Source organism: Lichenostomus cassidix, chromosome 1 (genome assembly GCF_008360975.1).
Source record: "Lichenostomus cassidix isolate B80296 chromosome 1, HeHo_3.0, whole genome shotgun sequence".
Lineage (NCBI taxonomy): Eukaryota > Metazoa > Chordata > Aves > Passeriformes > Meliphagidae > Lichenostomus > Lichenostomus cassidix.
This window is the reverse complement of record NC_139479.1, coordinates 666,712-686,734: the sequence shown is the minus strand read 5'-3', so window position 1 is coordinate 686,734 and position 20,023 is coordinate 666,712. Positions and strand designations below refer to the sequence as shown.

At 42.2% G+C, this 20,023-nt stretch overlaps 1 protein-coding gene across 1 annotated transcript; it reads right to left on the bottom strand.

The window, feature by feature from the left end:
- Positions 1 to 2,080: 2,080 nt before the first annotated feature.
- IFNAR1 (interferon alpha and beta receptor subunit 1) lies at positions 2,081 to 19,761 on the bottom strand. The gene is made up of 11 exons (XM_085070968.1): positions 19,513 to 19,761; positions 15,041 to 15,161; positions 12,712 to 12,914; positions 11,339 to 11,496; positions 10,723 to 10,870; positions 9,564 to 9,678; positions 8,289 to 8,488; positions 6,857 to 7,011; positions 5,865 to 6,018; positions 4,439 to 4,593; positions 2,081 to 3,329 (listed from the first exon to the last, which is right to left on the bottom strand). The coding sequence occupies exons 1-11, from the start codon at positions 19,667 to 19,669 to the stop codon at positions 3,096 to 3,098; spliced, it is 1,800 nt and encodes a 599-aa protein (XP_084927094.1). The 5' UTR covers positions 19,670 to 19,761; the 3' UTR covers positions 2,081 to 3,095.
- Between the last annotated feature and the right edge of the window lie 262 nt (positions 19,762 to 20,023).

The following is a 20,023-nucleotide window of genomic DNA, read 5'->3' as shown; positions in this document are numbered from 1 at the left end:
TGTTGGCAGGGATGTCACCTTCAGGGGAATTGAGCAGCTCAGATCAGAGCTGTGGCAGGAGGAACAGGGCAGAGCAATCTGCAATTCCTGCCTTCCCAGGACACTGAACTCCCAGAAAAGTGAGGAGGAATTCTATCCTCGTCTGTCTGTGTCCCACAGCAGCACAAAACTCATAAATGCACCAAACCATCCCTTAAAATCCAACCCAAATCCCACATGGATTTACCAGCCAGGGCTTTCTCCACTATCATTTTATCTGGATTTCTCACCTGGGTTTCACCAGCAAGGATGTGGCTCTGAAATAATAAAAAACACTATTAATAAAGAAATAAAACCTAATCAAGTTCAAAAAAATAAATAAATCATCATAATGAAATAAAACCTAATCAATTCTAAATAAATAAAACTTAATAATATATAAAACAAAACCTAATCAATTCTAAATAAATAAAACCTAATAATAAATAAACAAACAAACAAACCCTAACCAATTATAAACAAGGAAAACCTAATAATAAAACCTAATCAATTCTAAATAAACCCTAATAATAAATAAAGTTGAATAACTTATAAATAAGAACTAAAAATTAATAAAACCTCATCAATTATAAATAAACAAAACCTAATAAATAAGATCTAACCAATTATAAATAAACACTAATAACAAATAAATAAAATCTAATAACTTATAAACAAAAACTATAAATAAAGCCTCATCAATTTTAAATAAATAAATAAAACCTAAGAATAATACCTAACAAATTCTAAATAAACCCTAATGATAAATAAATAAAATCAAATAACTTGTAAATAAAACCTAAAAATAAACAAACCCAAATAAATTATAAATAAATAAATCCTAACAATAAATAAGACCTAACCAATTATAACTAAAACTCAATATGAAGTAATTAAAACCTGACCAATTATAAATAAATAAGCAAGTAAACCCCAAGAATAATGAAACCTAATAACAGAATCCATTCCAAAGGCAGAAGTCCTGGGAAAGTCACAGCACATGGGACCAAACATGGAAAATAAATTTTTTTTGGTGCTTTCAGCTCAATCCCATGACAAAGAACTTCTGCCTTATCCTCCTCTCTGGGGCTGGAAGGTGATTAATTCAAGTTATCCCACAAGATCAACATGGATGAAGTGTTTCTGGTTTCAAAAAATCAAGTTTGATTAATTTGTTGGTGATTTTAACCATCATTCCTGAGAAATTCCCTTTACCCAGGGAATTTGGAAGGATCCCATCATTCCCAGGGCTTATCTCATCCCACTGGAGAAATTCAATTTATTTCATTATGGGATCATTTAGGCTGGAAAAACCTCCAAGATCATCTGGTTGGGAATATCTTGAAGAAGGAAAAAGGAAATCACCTGAATTGCCACATTCCTTAGGAGGACCTTGGAACTGAACAAATCCCTTTAAACAAAGTTCCTTCATCCTCTGTGCTGAACAGTTCTGTGAACAGTAAAATTATGGTCAAATCCTTTTCCCAGTAGATCTGGATACATCTGAAGAATCAGAATGGGACTGACTTGGGTATTTAGGAACTTAATTTTCCAGTTTAAATATTAGACGTTTAAAACATTAATTAAATATTATTTATTATTGTGAAAATATCAATATTAGATATTTAAATACCAGTTGTATCAAGGAGTTTTTCCACCTTGCAGTTCTGGTTTTGCTCCTTCTGGCCACACTGAAAAGAGCTGATAAAAGATTTTCTATAGCCACACTTAAAGCATAAAATATACTAACAATAAATACACATTAATTAGCATCCATTTGGTTCTACATTCAGAGAAAGATGGGGATTGCCTGTGGATTATCCTGCCTTTCCCAGGAACATTCACTGGGTGCTTTCCTTAAAATCTGGCAGTGAAATCCTTCCCATGAATTAACTTTTGTCCAAATCATACCAACCCCCCAGGACAGCCTTAATTCAATTTATAGATATTCCATGATATCCTTGGGTTTTTCAGGAAACACAACAACTCCTGGGAAGTTCCCAAGTGTCCTCAGGGCAGCTTTCATATCACTGCACCAAAACCACACAGAGCCAAGGAGGGGTAAGAGGCAAATGTGCAAAATTTATTATGTTCTTCAATGAACACAGGGACAGTACGTTTATAAAATTAGGTAACATCTTCAAAATTAAAAAAAAAGAAAGGATATATAAACACCAAGAGTTGCTTGTTGGAACAAACAACAGCCCATGGGATGCTCAAACACAGTTTACTCCAAAGCAATTTCTTCATTAAAAAAATAAGGTACTTAAAAAATAAAATGACTCCAGAAGACAGTGGAGTCAGTATGGAAGATATGGAAACTGAAATGTTGTTGCAGCATTTCCTGATCCTTTGTCCAAAGAAAAGTCTGTTGGCAAAACAAAGCTGGGAAAGCTTTGAGTGCTGAGCTCATCCCTCTGCTGAAGGGATTTCCTAAATTCCACTTGGGTCCTGCTAATTCCAGGATGAGTTTAAGGGACCTTACAGCTCATCCAGTCCCACCCTTGCCATGGCAGGGACACCTTCCAGTACCCCAGGGTGCTCCAAACCCCATCCTGCCTGGCCTTGGACATCCCAGGGGATGTGAGACATGGAAAGAGCACTGGGAGCATCCCCAGCCACATCCAGGAGGAATCTCCTCAGGAATCTCCTCAGGAATCCCATCAGGAATCAGAGCCTCCTCACTGCTGCTCCTCTTGTTCTCTTGGCTCTGGACCTGCTGAGCCAAGCACTGCCCAGGGGCTGGAAGAGAAAGTGGGAACATTCCATAGGATTGTGTCCAGCATGGATTTCCTTTGGCTGTGTAAACACTGGGGTAACTAACTCCCCACAAAGCTCTGGTGGCACAGGAAGGTTTTGCTCATCAGCTCCAGGCAGAGGAAGTGCCCAAAGCTGCTCCTGGTGGAGCAGGGCAGCCCTGGCTGGGGTGGGGACATCTGGGCCATTGCCATCCAGCATGGGTGGCTCTGGAACCCCAAAGCCACCCCAAAGGTCCCAGTGTCCCTCAGGCTGGGACTTCCAGCATCACCAGGTTTGAAATGTTTATGAAGTTGCCAGTCCCACAGGTGAATTTTGTTCTAAAGTTCTTGGATTTCCTTTTCCAGCGTCTCTTTGGATCCTTTGCTCCCAGAAGTGTTGTCATCGTTGGAATAATTCCCTGAGTCTCGACTGCTCTGTTTGGAATGTTTGTAGTCTGTAAAATCGATTTGAGTTCCCTCTTCTGTGATCATGGATTCAATCACACAGCAATTCTCCACAGGTTCCTCTGCAGCTGACAGGTAAGGGCTGCTGAAGAGTTGTGCTCCAAAGCCCTGCGGAGAGAAGCAGGAGGGGAAGAGATGAACATTCATAAATAATAATTATATACTAATTGAAATAATTAAATACTAATTCTGCTTAACACCACAGTCACACAAGTCTGAATTATCAGATTCTTTACTGGCAGGGTGGGGAGGGGCTGGGAGAGAATTCCCAGAGAAGCTGTGGCTGCCCCTGGATCCCTGGCAGTGTCCAAGGCCAGGCTGGACATTGGGGCTTGGAGCAGCCTGGGACAGTGGAAGGTGTCCCTGCTATGGAATGGGATGGGATGGGATGAGTTTTAGGATCCCTCTCGACCCAAACCAGTCAGGAATTCCAGGCTCACGTTCAGCAGCACTGTGGTGTTTTCTACCCCTAACAAACCAGCTCACCAACTCAAAATTAGGATGAAGTTTAGTTCACAGAATCCCAGAATCCCAGAGGCTGGCAAAGCCCTCCCAGCCCATGCAGTCCCAGCTGTGCCCAATGGGCACCTTGTCCCCAGCCCAGAGCACTGAGTGCCACAGCCAGGCCTTCCTGGGACACCTGCAGGGATGGGGACTGCAAACCTCCCTGGGCAGCTCCTGCCAAGGCCTGAGCACCCTTTCCATGTAGAAATTCCTGCTGCTGGCCAAGCTGAGCCTCCCCTGGCCCAGCCTGAGGCTGTTCCCTCTCCTGCTGTCCCTGTTCCCTGGCAGCAGAGCTCAGCTCCCACCTCCCAGCTGCATTCATAGAATCAAACACTAAAGAGAGACTTCAACATTTTATCTCTTTATCTTTTCCTGCTCTCACAGTTGTCAATCACCACAGAATTGCCACATGGATCCAATTCATGGATTAGAGCCTGAAGAGGCCACACAACAACTAAAGGAAAATCCAGATTTAGAGGTTCTGAGACACACTTGAGTGTTGTCCTTTTCATTGCAGAACAGGATCCCTCCTAAGCACCTCCTGTGCCAAGCTGGAAATCAGACAAAGGTCTGGAAACCACTGCTAAAACCTCTAAAATGAACCCTGGCTGACCCACAAGACCACAGGATGACAGATAAACATTTTCCTCATCATATTTGAAATTAATTTCCCCAGAAAAAAGCAGTTTAATGACTGAGAAGTCAGAGCTCACCTCGAAGTTCAGGGGGGGCTGGCAGGAGGGGAAGAACACGTATTTGATTTTGCTGTAGGCTTGGTAGAACACAAAAACCACAAGAGCAGCCACCAGTGGCACAACCAGCAGGGCACCCATGAAAATGCCAAAAATGATCAGTGCTAAAGATGTACCTAAAATTGGGAATAAAAACCATTCAGCTGAGGTATTCAGAACTAGCAGAGATTAAAGAACAGATCAGCTCCAAATGGGCTGCAGCATTTAGCAAATAATTCAGCATTTCCACACCACGCAGCCATGGGCACCAGGGAAAACTGATGCTGTGCCAGTATCCCAGAGAATTTTGCTTAAAAAAGCAACAAAACACCTCCCAGCACAAGAACATGGAATAACCAAGGTGGGAAGAGACCTCCAAGATGATCCAGTCCCACATCACCCCAGCACCACAGGCTGGGGTGTTCAACTGCAGGACAGAAAGCTCCAGGCAGAGCTCAGAGCCCTTCCAGGGCTGAAGGAGCCACTTTCCAAGTAATCCAAAGGACATAATCAGGTCTTTTTTTATGATCAAAGAATGGAAGATTTTCACACTGGGACATAAAAACATGGGAAAGACAAGGCATGGTCTGTCTTGAAGGTACTGCTTGGGTTTAAAGGGATTCGTTGAAATAGCAGGATATGGGGAAGGGTAGTAACTAGAATAGATTAAAATATTTCTATTATTCAGGTATAAAGTAGCATTTGGTTCTTTTTGGGCTTCATATGACACAGCAGTGAGGACCACAATATAAATGAATCCTAAATGTGAGCCAGTGTCATTGCTGTTACTACATTTTCTTAGATCCAAGGCAGTCTGGAGAGTTAGAAATCTCTCAAGTGTTAATAAAATTTAATTTGGCCAATTATCTTCACCACAGAACTTGTTCCTCTGTTCTGAATGCAATCCAGTCACTGTCACACTGCAGCAAGCTGAGCTTGCAGCTCTGAAGAGTCTGATTTATCTCCTCACTCTTCAGGAGATTCATCCACAGAAGGACTAAGACAATTTCAAGGATAAAATATGCCCTGAAAACATGGAATTTAGGGATTCCTTGCTCTCTCCTAACATGTAGGACTGGGAATTGAGGCTCTGTGCCCAATGAGGTGCTCCCTGTGCTGCCAGGAGTTTTGAACTGTGGGAAGTCCAGTGAAGGGGGAACAATTCCAGCTGCAGAGGAGTAGCAATTCCAGCTGCAGAGGGGAAACAATTCCAGCTGCAGAAGGGAAAAATTCCAGCTGCAGAAGGGAACAGTTCCAGCTGCAGAGGAGTAACAATTCCAGCAGCAGAGGGGGAACAATTCCAGCAGTAGAGGGGGAACAAGTCCAGCTCCAAAGGGATAACAATTCCACCTCCAGAGGGGTAACAATTCCAGCTGCAGAGGAGAAGCAGCTGCCCGGCTGTGCCCACCTGGAGGGGTGTGGATGCATTCCTGCTGGCTGTAGGCACTGCTCTTGTTGTAGGGCTCAGAGAAGGCCTGGATCTTCACACAGTACAGGCTGGAGGGGCTGAGGTCAGGGATTGTAGCTATGGTTTGCTTCACCTCCTTCTGCTTCACCTCCACCTGGGGAAAGGGAAAAAGGAGGGTTTGGATCACATGGACAGCCCAGGAATTGCTCAGACTGGTGAGGATTGCAGCCTCTGATGGAGAAATAATTCTGAGAAATGTCTGTTGCAAGCCCAGAATCATCAGGGTTGGAGAGACTTTCAAGGTCATCCATCATCCTTCCTAAAACACATTCCCAAGGGCCACATCCTGATGCCTCTGAACACTTCCAGAGATGGTGATTCCACCACTCCACTCACTGAGATTGAATAAATTAAAAAAAAAACCTTCCCACCATGATCTCCTGAGCAAAATTCAGGAAACACTTCTTACAAAAACCAACCCCCACTCTGAAATGTCACAATTCCAGGTTTCCAGGAAACTCCTTCCTGTTTGCAGTTTGTTTCCTTCTCTTCTTCCCCCCTTTTACCAATTACTGTGAAATAGTTTAATAGTTTAATAGTTTAAATACCTCTAAAAGGTATTTAAAGAATATGGAAAGAGCCATTGAAATGGGAGCTAAAAGCATGTAGGACCTTAGTGTTTTATGAGCTTTTTCCATCACACTGCACACAGCCACATCCATGGAAATTGAGATTATAACCTATCACTGGGAGATAAAAATCCCAGTGATGAGATTTCTGAAAGAGTTACATCAAAATCTCAACCACTGGGTGATAAAAGTCACAGTGATCAGATTTTTGACAGAATCTTTCAGAAAAAAAACCCCAATAAATTGACTTTTTTCAGACAGACACCACAAATGTCTCTCTTTTGGAAAAAAGCTTCTTAGGGATAACTGAAACTTGGAATTTAAATCAGAATCAATTTTATACAGTGTTTAATTAGTTCATACCTCCTCATTTGAGGAATTCTTCCAGTACAGGATCCTGTAGGACAAGTCATAATGATTCCTCATGTCTTCATTCTCACCTTCTCCTGGAGGAGAAATGAGGATGTGGAGCAAAGTGTCACTGATGTCCAGCTTTACACCAGGAGGGCCAATTCCATCTGAAAACAATTTAAAAAAATGCAACAGAAAAAATACAAATAAAAATATTGCATCAAATACTGCCAGTGAAAACCATGATAACTTTTAAGAAACATACAGTTAAAAGTGTAATTTCATCGTTTTATACAAAGTATCAAGTCCTGAGAAATATTTCAACTATTTTCACTGATATAAGAGAATTTTTTAATTATCAAGGGTTTTGACATGGGAAAGCTGATATATGGAATAACTATTGATTCCATCTTCAGGCAGTGGAATATGACCATAGTACATTTGGTCATATAAATATTACAGCAACACTGCTTGATGTTTGTGATGGATAATTTAATGAAGTAAAACTTTTTAGTAAGATGATGTCTCTCACAAATCCAAGAAAATGCAACAAAGCTACAAAATATAAACTTAAAAGACAAAAACTGAAAACTCCTATAATTTCCCTCTGGAGAGAGTTACAGATTTTTGATTTGGTGTCACTGTCATGGAAAACTGATTTTTCCTGGGTCTCTCCAGGGTTCAGTGTCAATGTGTCCCTGTGCCAGGAGAGGCTGAGGGAGCTGGGAAAGAGCTGAGCCTGGAGCAAAGGAGGCTCAGGGGAACCTTGTGGCTCTGCACAGCTGCTGCCAGGAGGGGACAGCCGGGGGGTCAGGCTGTGCTCCAGGGAACAGGGACAGCAGGAGAGGGAACAGCCTCAGGCTGGGCCAGGGGAGGCTCAGCTTGGCAGCAGCAGGAATTTCTGCATGGAAAGGGTGCTCAGGCCTTGGCAGGAGCTGCCCAGGGAGGTTTGCAGTCCCCATCCCTGCAGGTGTCCCAGGAAGGCCTGGCTGTGGCACTCAGTGCTCTGGGCTGGGGACAAGGTGGCCATTGGGCACAGCTGGGACTGCATGGGCTGGGAGGGCTTTGCCAGCCTCAGGGATTTTGGGATTCTGTTTGGGCAGGAAGAGACCCTAAAGCTCATCCAGTGCCACCCCAGCCATGGCAGGGACACCTTGCACTGTCCCAGGCTGCTCCAAGCCCCAGTGTCCAGCCTGGCCTTGGACACTGCCAGGGATCCAGGGGCAGCCACAGCTTCTCTGGGAATTCCATCCCAGGGCCTCCCCACCCTCCCAGGAACAATTCCTTCCCAATATCCCATCTCTCCCTGCCCTCTGGCACTGGGAAGCCATTCCCTGTGTCCTCCATCCCTTCTGAAATCCCCTCTCCAGTCTCTTGTCAGCTCATACAGACATTTGGCACAAGTTTGCTGAGCAATGAACATTTAAGGAAACAATTTCCTCACTTGTTTTCAGAGGATCCACTTTGACTTCTGTGGACAAGCAGGATCTGTTGTGTCCTGCCCTGGCCTGCACTCGCAGGTAATAATATCCCGTGTTGGTGATGATGGAGGAGAAGTTGCACCAGATGCTGGTGATGTTTTCACACCTGGGGACACTGAGCCACTTGTCTGAGTAATCCTCATTTTGGTTCTTCAGGTACCCCCTGCAAGAGAGAATTCAGGAGTTTTGATGTGAGGTCCTTGAACTCTTAAAATAAATCCTGTTTGTTTGTGCTACACTTGGTTCAGTTTGGGAAAAAAAGGCCTCTTTTAATAAAAACCCAATATTTTAATATATTTCTGAGTGAAACAATGAAGATAAAAGGGCCAGGAAACACAAATCAGGGCTTCAACCAAGCCTCAGGAGAGAAACTGAAATGTGGGGTGGACAAGTTCTGAAAATGCAAAGGAAAAGTTCTCACGTAGCTCTGTGCAGTCCTTTATTTTCCTGCCATGCCAAAAGGATTCCCAAGGAATGCCAGGGGGATCTCTCCTCTTCAGTGGGCTGCTGGCCACAGTGTTTATGCAACAGCTGGGGATTGAGATACAGGTTTGTAGAACTGCAGCTTTAATGTGATTTTTTTTTGGATGTAATTCAATGGGATTTAATGGGATATGATGGCATTCCTTGGGTTTTGATGTAATAAGATTTTAATGTGATTTTCTTTATGTGACCGAGTGGTTTCTTCTTTGACGTGATGGGGTTTGATGTGACACAAGGGTTTTTTATGTGACATGATGGGTTTTTTGACTTGATGGGTTTTTAAGTGATACAACCTTTTTTTGATGTGATACAACATTTTTTGATGTGCTACATTATTTTTTTGATGTGCTACATTATTTTTTGATGTGCTACCATGGGTTTTCTCCCCTGTTTGGATCTGCCCAGGGGAAATCCAAGCTGTCCACAACTGAAACCTCCAAGACCTGCATTTTTGCTCAGTTTTACTCATCTAATTTCTTCCCTTTCAAAAAGCCACGAAGCAATTCGAGTTTCCCAGCTTTAAAAATGTTACTCAGCATTTAGGATGAGGTGTTTAACTCTCCCAAAAGCAGCCCAGTCCCCTGAAATTCCAGGATCAGATGTTATGTGGAATTCTTTTCACCTCTGTGAGCCATTAATGTTCCAATTACTACATGAAACCACTAACTATTTAACCAGAACTTCCAGAAAATGTTTGCAAAACACAACAAATGGAGGTTGAAGACGCAAACAGAGATGGGAATTGCTGAACTCACATGAGGTACTGGACGTTGTAGTTCACCTCTTGGTTCTCCTGGTTGCTCCAAAGCAGGTGGAATTTCATGTTCAAAGCCAGGACACTCACATTGGTGGCACACAGAGGGTCATTCACTGCTCAGGGCGAAAAGGAAACCCAGAGTTACCCAAAAAAATTGATATTATGGATGGAGATTTCTCACCCATTTCAATAATGAAAATATAAAAATCATCTGTTCGTTATAAAGAATAAAGTCTGTGATAGGTTCAGCATCACATTGGACCTTTACTTAAAACATCAGCTAAAAATCAAGTCAGAAAAAAATTAAAGTACAGAAATGTTGAGAGGAGCAGAATTAAACTGGTTTGGCAATAATAGAGAGAAAAATGTCTAAAAGACACATTAATACAAATTCTAATATTTCATTTTTTAAATATTTCATTAACACATGCAGGTATCAGTTATTTTAATATTTTGTTAAAATGCACATGTATTAATTATTTTGATATTTAAAAAATGCATGTTTATTCATTAATGTATTTTATGTGTCAAGTAATTTTCATTTACCATCAATTACTTACATTTTGATGCACCATCAACAAATTATGATGCACCACCTCTCTCCAATCTAATATTTGACTTTCGACAGTTATTTTTTCCTAAAATAAACATCTAAAAGCACCTGAACAGCACTTAAAAGAATTTCATTTTACACAACACAGTGGCAAACTGCCACCTCCTCAAAGTCTTTCTTCAGCAGCTGTAACAATCAATCCACCAAGGATTATGTAAAACCAATTTTTTTTTTTAAGTTTGGCTCAACTTTCTGAGCATTCATTGAGTGCCAAGTATCCCAGAGGCTTTTGTTTTGCTTTTCCTCCTGATTCAGTCACTACTTCAAAAATAGTTTTCCAAAACACACAAAGCAGTTGTTGTTTCCACATTCCAAATTAAGGGCAAAATTTGCCTCATGGCAAAAACCTTTTTGTACAATTAGAACTCTACCCAATATTTTATGCTGCCTGAGAAGAGTAAATGTACTTTTTTAAACCAAAAAAAAAAAGTATTTTTTAAAGCAAAACGAGGAAGAATTTGGCCCTTCTGCCTACTTGTGTTGCTTCAGCACAATTCACTCTCTGCCAGCTGAATAATTGCAGACAAACTGATTTCCTGGGTACCTTTTTGGGTGGTTTTCACACAGCTGATGGGGCTGAACAAGCCTTTCTTGGCCTCTGCAGGGAGATTTGCTTGAACTTTGAAGCAATAGGTGGTGTCTGAGGCAAGATCATTGATGGTGTCAACAGGGAAAATATTTTTACTCTGGAGCTGGGAGAAACAACCACAAAGAGCCTGTGAGGGGAACTGGCCTTCCCCAGGAAGGAAGGTTTTTAAATTATCATTTTTCTGGGTTTCAGCCCATTTATATAATAACCTAGCCAAAAAGGGAAAATAGAGAAGGGAGGACAACACTTGAGGTGGAGAAAAAGAAAAGTTTCCAATCTAGCCAGTGAGTGAGAGGAAGGAGTATTTTGAGTTCTTTTGCAATGGAAGTGGGAGGGATTTGTCACAATCAGGAATTCACCCCACAGACACCTCAGAGAAATCCCTGGATCAGGGCAATCCCAATAAAACAATCCTATAGGAAGAATAAAACCACCCCTCAAAAAAACCCCCACCTCCCCCACCTTTTAAACCACCCAGGGATGGAATCAAACAATTACATTTCACAGCATGAATTAAAGTCCATCTCTGACAGTTCTGTTAAGGTTAAATAACAAAAAAAAGTCCTCATACCTGAGCATGTGAGGAGTTTTCCCAGAATACCAGGTTATATCTAAAACTTAGATCACTGATCCACATTTTTTTCCTCTGATTTGCTTCTGGAGGAGAAACTTTAACTTTGATGACTCCATTTGTGGACTGCAATTCCAGTCCTGGTGGACCAATCTGAGCTGCAAATATGGAAATTTAAAAAAAAGTTAAACATGTCTACTTGGAGAAAATACACCAAAAAGCAGTTTACATCAATAAACCTGCAGTATCTGCCTATAGGATCCTATTTTTAATTCTTGTGAATGACCACCTACACAATTCATGGCTCTCAGGCAGTTTCTAATAAAATTTTAACCTAAAAATCAACCACGATCACCTGGCTCTCAAAGCAGGTAAAATTCAATATTAGCAGCAAATGTCTAAAAAAAAATCAGCATAAATTATTCTAAAACCTGCAAGGCAAAAAGTTTAGCTCAGTCCAATAAATCCAACATCACAGGAAGTACCACACTGGATGTGCTGAAAAGTCACAAAATTCCAGAGTAAAGGTTCTTGGAGTAAACTGTTGTATGGCAGGGGTGGGACTGGATGAGCTTTAAGCTCCCTGCCAACCCAAATCAGTCTGGGATTCTAGGAAAATCTACTGTCAAAAAGAATTTTTCTGAAAAACAATCTGGGAAAAAACAGACTGAGAGGAAATTTGGTCAGGAAACCAGCAGCACTTGGAATAGTTTTCCCTTGGCAGAAAAGATAGAATTATAACATTCCATGACCTGCAGATCCCTGGTGTTATTTTTCTGTTGGGAAAACCAAACTACCCTGTCCTGTTAGGAGCAGTGGAAACCACAGGTGCTTTTTCCACAATCACAGAACCATGGAGTGGTTTGGGCTGGAAGTGACCTTAAAGCCCATCCAGTGCCACCGCAGCCATGGCAGGGACACCTTCCACTGTCCCAGGCTGCTCCAAACCCCAATGTCCACCCTGGCCTTGGACACTGCCAGGTATCCAGGGGCAGCCACAGCTTCTCTGGGAATTCCATCCCAGGGCCTCCCCACCCTGCCAGGGAACAATTCCTAATTCCCAATATCCCATCCATCCCTGCCCTCTGGCACTGGGAAGCCATTCCCTGTCCTGTCCCTCCAGCCCTTTTCCCCAGTCCCTCTCCAGCCCTCCTGCAGCTCCTTCAGGCCCTGCCAGGAGCTCTGAGCTCTCCCTGGAGGTTTCTCTTCCCCAGGTGAACACCCCCAGCTCTCCCAGCCTGGCTCCAGCCCTGCAGCAGCTCCATGGCCTCCTCTGCACTCTCCAGCAGCTCCACACCCTGCTGCTGTTGGATGCCAGGGCTCTGCAGGTGAGCTCTCAGGACTGAGGTGTCCCAGCCCTGCCAAGCCCATACCGATGAGATCTGGCACCATTTCCAAGCTCTCTGACCACGGAGATTGCTGCTGCCCCGTCTGAGCTCTCACACGGATCTTGTAAACATCGTAATACTCAGAGATGGCTGAGGAGAAGTCACACTGTGTGCCAACCACAGCCTGGCACCCTGGCAGCTCCTGCCACTCTCCTGGCAGCTCCTGCCACGAATCCTTCAGCTTCAACCTGCAGGGGAGAGAGCAGCCCTGAAATAAACACCCCAAACAAAGCAAACGCCCCAAACAAAACAAACACCCCTAACAAAACAAACACCCCAAAACAAACACCCCAAAACAAACACCCCAAACAAAACAAACACCCCAAACAAAACAAACACTCCAAACCAAATCAAACACCCCAAAACAAACACCCCAAAACAAACACCCCAAAACAAACACCCCAAAACAAACACCCCAAAACAAACACCCCAAAACAAAATAAACACCCCAAACGAAACAAACACTCCAAACAAAACAAACACTCCAAAACAAATCAAACACCCCAAAACAAAATAAACACCCCAAAACAAAATAAACACCCCAAAACAAACACCCCAAACAAAACAAATATCCCCAAAACAAACACCCCAAACACAACACCCCAAATAAAACACCCCCAAACAAAACAAACACCCCCAAACCAAACACCCCAAACAAATCAAACACCCCAAAACAAACACCCCCAAACAAAACAAACACCCCAAAACAAACACCCCAAACAAAACACCCCAAACAAAATAAACACCCCCTAACAAATCAAACAAATCAAACACCCCAAAACGAAACAAACACCCCAAACAAACCCCTGAAACAAACACCCAAAAGAAAACAAACACCCCAAAACAAGCACCCACAAAACAAAACAAACACCCCAAAACAGAACAAACACCCCAAAAGAAAACAAACACCCCAAAACAAACACCCCAAACAAAACACCTCAAACAAAACAAATATCCCCAAAACAAACACCTCAAAACAAATCAAGCACCCCCAAAACAAAACAAACACCCCCCAAAGATGAATCCATCCACAGTTAAAGCCTTGAGATTATTTTTCTTTTTTTTCATCATTTTGATAAATGTCACCCCGTTTAATGCTCCTTTATCACTAGTACCACTGTAAATCAGTGTTACCTCATTGCAAATTATCCTAGAGCTGGCAAAACACAGAATTATATCCTCAGTATTGTTATATTTCCTAGTGTGGCAAAGATTTTATAATTCATTGGAAGAAATTGAAAAAAAATGAACCACCTGTCGACGTAAGTGGTTAAAAAAGCATAAGAGCAACGCAAATAAAGTGAAAATGAAAATACAGAGGTGAAAAGTGGAGTTCAGCAATAATTTGGTTTTCAAGCAGCTTTTTTTTAATTAACACACTGCCACACCTCAGAAAAGAAAGATATTTATATAGACATTTAAAATATTCTGGCCAAAAAAAAGAGGCATAGACTTGAAGCAGTAATTGTTTATCAACTCCTACCCTGTCTTTCATTTCATTGCAGTCTTACAATTTTAAATAAATAAATCTTCAAAGCAGCTGCTCTCATTCACATATTGAAAAATAACAGTGGTTTTTTTTTTTTAATCCAAAATCACAGAACTCCAGAATAGTTTGGGTTGGGAGGAACTTTACAGCTCATCCAGTGCCACCCCTGCCATGGCAGGGACACCTTCCACTGTCCCAGACTGCTCAGAATTTCAGGAATTTTATCTCAGAAATGGTTTTCAATATTTACTTGTCAGGAAAGTGCCATAAAATACCAAATGTCTGTGCTAAAGTGTGCAAAAGGGTTGGGATATGGAACAACTGAGGGAAATCATGAAACCTTTAAGAACAAAACCTAAATTGTTTCGTTTGGGGATTAAACTTGCAGCTGAGAAATGGAGATTAATAAACAAGGGCAAATTAGTTAGAAGTTACACTGCAAATTCCCTCAAATCCTCTGTGTGTGGCTACAATTAAAAAAATAAAACAAACAAAAGAAAACAACAAGCCAGAGACTAAATAAATCTAAATTCCATTTGTAAGTGTGCCAGTAAATCTTGTGAAAGAACCATTCTGGTAACCAAGCATTACCAGCAAGCTCTGTATTTGTCACACAGGGAACAATCTGATTCTTCACAGGAATCAGACAAATCCATTTCAGCACCAGCAACTCACTTCACTCCAAGACTTCATCTTCCCACCCTCCCTTGCTGGCTTTCCCTGGAAGAGTCCTTGGCAGGAGGAAGCAGTGAGAAATAAATGAGAAAATTCTGGTGCACAGAGGAGGATCAGACATTCCTGGCTCACAGTGAAGTCCCAACTCACCACTGGAATTCTGCTGAAAACGTCACATTGGGATCATTCCTGGAGTAATTCCAGCTCAGAGTGAAGTTGGTGTTCAGAACATGGACTTGGATGTTCTCTGGGCTCTGCAGGGTGCTCTGGCCTGGAAAAACAACATAAAGCAGATCAAAATTGGGATAAAGGAGATGCAGAGCTCAGGGCAGTGAGGATGTGCTGAGATCTCCCAACAGGGCAGGGGAAAACCAACAAAATAGGGAAAAATAAAATAAAATATTGCAATAAAAAGAAAAGAAAAATAGTAAGATAAAATGAAAATAAAATATTGCAATAAAAATAATAAAAAATTAAAATATTACAATGAAAAAATATTGCAAAAATAAATGAAACTATTAGGATTAAATTAGAAAAACTATTACAATAAAAGGAAAATAAAATGTTAAGATAACATTAAAAAACAAAGATAAAACAAAAATAAAATAAAAACTAAATATAAAATACAATAATAAAAATATTATTAAATTTTAATTTTAGTGTAAAATAATAATTTCTAGTAAATAAAATAGGATAAAAATTTTTAAAGTAAGATAAAAACAAAAATAGAATAAAAATTTTTAAAAAGTAAAAAAAATCTAAAATAAAAATATAAACCAAAAATTAATAAAAATGAAAATAAAAATACATAAAATAAGTAAAATGCATTAAAAACAAAATATTGAAATAAAAAATTAAAACAGAATGAAAATTTTAAAATACAATCAAATTTAAATAAAATAAAAATAATAAAAATAAAAATAAAGTAAAAATAAATAAAAATAAATAAATTAAATAAAATACACCTCTTGTGATGAGGCTGCCAGCTGAGGTCTGAAGCCTCCCAGAGTTCAACCTAAACATAGTCAGAATTTCCCAGTGAGATTTTGCAGCAACAGTGAAACCCACAATGAAAGCCAAGAAGATAACCAGTCAATGAAAGAAGATGTTCTGGACACAAGGAGAAGATGTTCTTGTTGTGGAACATTAAGTGTTACAAGAAGGAACTTCCATACAATCTGTAACCAATTATCCTTTTCCTTGTACAGCTAATTGTATTACTGCTTGAATTGTCATTATTTGTTAGATAGCCTTGTCACTGTTTGCTGGCAGCCAATCTGAATGAGCCACAGGAATTATGAAAAGCTCTAAGAGCAGCAGCAGAGAATAACAAAAATCTTCTCCTGGTTTTGGATCACAACAAGTTTGTGTGTTGTGTTTGTCTCAACAAGTGACACTCTTGGCCTTGACTTTTTAGTTTATCTGTTGTGTGTTATGTTATTAATTAATTCCAAATGGTTACAATTTCTAAACCATATTTGAAATTGCTGTTTGATATCAGTCTGATATTTGATTATACTAAGAAGAAATCAGAACCAATAAATGCTATTTTAGCTCGGCAGTCAAAGTCTCTTTGGACAATAAAGGCTTATCCTGAATTTGATTTTGGGAGAGGCTCTTCATTAAAAAAGCTATTTTATGTTCTACACAAGTTCTCCTTCTAAAAAAGGAATGTTTGGAAAAGCAAACAGACTGAATTCTGCAAAATCCTTTTGGACAACAGTGGGATCCACAGGCTGCAGATTGTGGGAAATAACTCCTGAAAGCACAAAAACATGAAAGCTAAATAATTCAATGAAACCTTGTGGCTCCCACTACAGAATTTATTCCCAAAAGGCATGAGTTCATTGCTCTTCTGACAGACTAAGAAAAACTCAGAGAATGCCAAAGGACATTTGCTCAGAAAATAAGAAAACAAAGGGAAAACCAGATTTTTTGCTCAGATATTTATCCAACAGATGGCTACATTTCAGCCAAAAAGTTTGTGACAACAAGGGCCCAACGGACTCCAACTGATAAAAACAGAACTGTATTTCAATTATTATAGTATTTTGGTTTGCCTTGGGTAGAAATTCAACTATTCCAAGTATCTTTCCTATCTTTTCATATCCTTAACTTATACAGAGCATGAAGCTGTACAACATTCCTTGTCAGACCTCAGCATTCAGATGGGATAAAGAAGGTGTGGGAGCAGGAAGGAAATCCTGGTGAGATTCATGTTCTCAGCAGGGATTTTCTCCCCAGTTCCAAGAACAGGGTGATAAAGACACCCAGGCCATGTTTTAAGGCAGAGCAGTGTTTTGTAAAGCAGGGAATTATCCTGGGAAATACAAATATCCTCCTCTGGATACAACCAAGAGTGTTACAATAAAATATTTTAATGACAACATGGCACTGGGAGAAGACACAGTAATCCAGGCCTGCAGCAGGAGCACACAGGGTGAATTAGATCCCAGAATCCCAAAAGGTTTGGGTTGGAGGGACCTTGAAGCCCATCCAGTGGGATATGCCCTCTGCAGTCCCTACTTCCCCTGGATGTCAAGCACATTATTTTTTATTTCAGACATATTTATGTTCAACACAACTCACAACCAAGAGAAAACTGAATGGCAGCACCAATTCTTGAAGTTTTCCTTTTAAGCCAAATTTCCACCTTCCGGAAGGAATTTTGTTGTTCTTTTCCTTTCCCTCTAAATGACTGAACTTGCTTGAAGCAGTGTAAAAAAATTCACAACAATCCATCTGAGATTAATTACTGGAAGTCAAATTTACAAGAGACATGACCTAATATTTTCCCTCAAATTAGCACTGTTGTGCCCTGATCCTTTTGGAGTTTTCTAAAAAAACCCAGCAAAACAATGCCTTGTAATTTATGTGTAGAAGTCTTATTTTTCCCAGATTTGATATTTTAACTCTCCTCATTTGCCAACTGCACATTTTCCTGCACATTTTCCTGTTCAATGCCACTGCACTTCTTTCCTGGAGTATTGATCCAACTTCTCAGGATTCTCCTTGATCCTCCATACTACAAACAGGAATATGTGATCCAACCATCCACCCTTTCACATATTTCCCTACTTCCAATGAATTTTGTCCTTGCTTCCCTAAATTAATTTCACAAATCCCAATGAACAGCTAAACAGGAAGGAAGGAGCAAACTCAGCGATGTTTAATTAGTGGAAAGATTTTGTGATTCAGACATGCAAACTAACACCTAAAAATCAAGACTTCTCCTTGGCTGACTAATGATTAAAAGCCAGACATTTAAAACTAATTCCTGTTTGTTCACCTAAGCATGATGACACTTTGGTTATGAGAAACCATGATAAGGGATTAGACTTCGGGTGGAAAGAAGAGATTAAAAACTAGAAATGTTTTTGGCACATCTGCCTATCTCCTTCCCCTGCCAAATTCCAATAAACTAAAATACACCCCAAACTGTTCTAATACATAAACATCACTACTTCCTTTATGAGACTTTAAGTAATACTGTCAATAAGTGAAGGTTGAAAATAATGATTATAAACCAAAATCTATCCAACAACAGAAGAAAGCAAGAAATAGCAACACAGCAAACCCCTCTGTCAGGGGAAATCCCAGGAAGAGCACATGATGCTCATGCTTACGACATCCCTGAGAGCAGAGCCAATGGAAAATTTCAGTCAACACTTCAGTAGAAGGAGGAAGAGAAGGCCCCTTACATGTGACACCAGGAAAGACTCTGGGGAACCGGGGAGAACTCAGAGCCAGAGCTTTATCCTGGAGCAGCAGCACAGAGAACTGCTGGGCTTGGCAAAAAGGGGAGAGGTCACTGCAGCAGAGCAATTACTTCTAATTCCAGAGTTAGAATCACACACTGGTTTGGGTCTGGATTTTAGAGCCCATCCAGTGTCACCCCAGCCATGGCAGCGACACCTTCCACTGTCCCAGGCTGCTCCAAGCCCCAATGTCCAACCTGGCCTTGGACACTGCCAGGGATCCAGGGGCAGCCACAGCTTCTCTGGGAATTCCATCCCAGGGCCTCCCCACCCTGCCAGGGAACAATTCCTAATTCCTAATATCCCATCCATCCCTGCCCTCTGGCAGTCTAAAACCATTGTTCCTTGTCCTGGCACTCTGCCTGTGAAAACAGTCCCCGTGCCCTCCTTTCTACTACTGCACAATACTTCCCCTTTGAGCAAGAGCTTTTGGGCAATAGTTGTTTTTGCTGCGTAAGGACAAAAGACAAGACACAAACGATAGAGGGACAGGACACAGGGAATGGCTGCAAACTGCCAGAGGGCAGGAAGAGATTGGATATTGGGAAGGAATTGTTCCCTGGCAGGGTGGGGAGGCCCTGGGATGGAATTCCCAGAGAAGCTGTGGCTGCCCCTGGATCCCTGGCAGTGTCCAAGGCCAGGCTGGACATTGGGGCTTGGAGCAGCCTGGGACAGTGGAAGGTGTCCCTGCCATGGCTGGGGTGGCACTGGATGGGCTTTAAGGTCCCTTCCAAGCCAAACCGTTCTGTGATTCCATGACAACGCTGGAAACACGACAGATCCTCCCCGACACGGCTTTCCCGCCCCGCTCCCCGGGGAAGAGGCTCCGCACCAGCCCCGCTCGCTGAGCGCTGCCGGACCCACCTGCGCAGGGCAGCGCGACCGCGCCCAGCAGCACCGCCGCCAGCCACAGCCCGCCGGGCACCCACAGCCGCCGCCGCTCCGCCATCCATCCGCCGCTCCGCTCCTCCGTCCATCGCTCCCCGGGCTCCGCCGCCGCTCCATCCCCTCGCTCCGCCATCCAGGGCAGCGCTGCCGGAAGCCCCGGCGGCTGCGCCTGCGCGGGAGCGGCGCGGGAGCTGTGAGGGGAGAGCAGCCTGAGGGCGCTGTGAGGGCGGGGCGGTGTGAGGGGAGAGCAGCCTGAGAGTGCTCTGAGGGTGCTCTGAGGGCGGTGTGAGGGCGATGTGAGGGGAGAGCAGGCTGAGGGTGCTCTGAGGATGTTCTGAGGGTGCTCTGAGGATGTTCTGAGGGCGGTGTCAGGGCGGTGACAAGAGAAAGCAGTCTGAGGGTGCCCTGAGGGCGCTGTCAGGGTACTGCCGGGACCCACCCGCCCGTCCCGGAGCTGCCCGTGCCGCCCCAAGCAATGGGAAGTGTT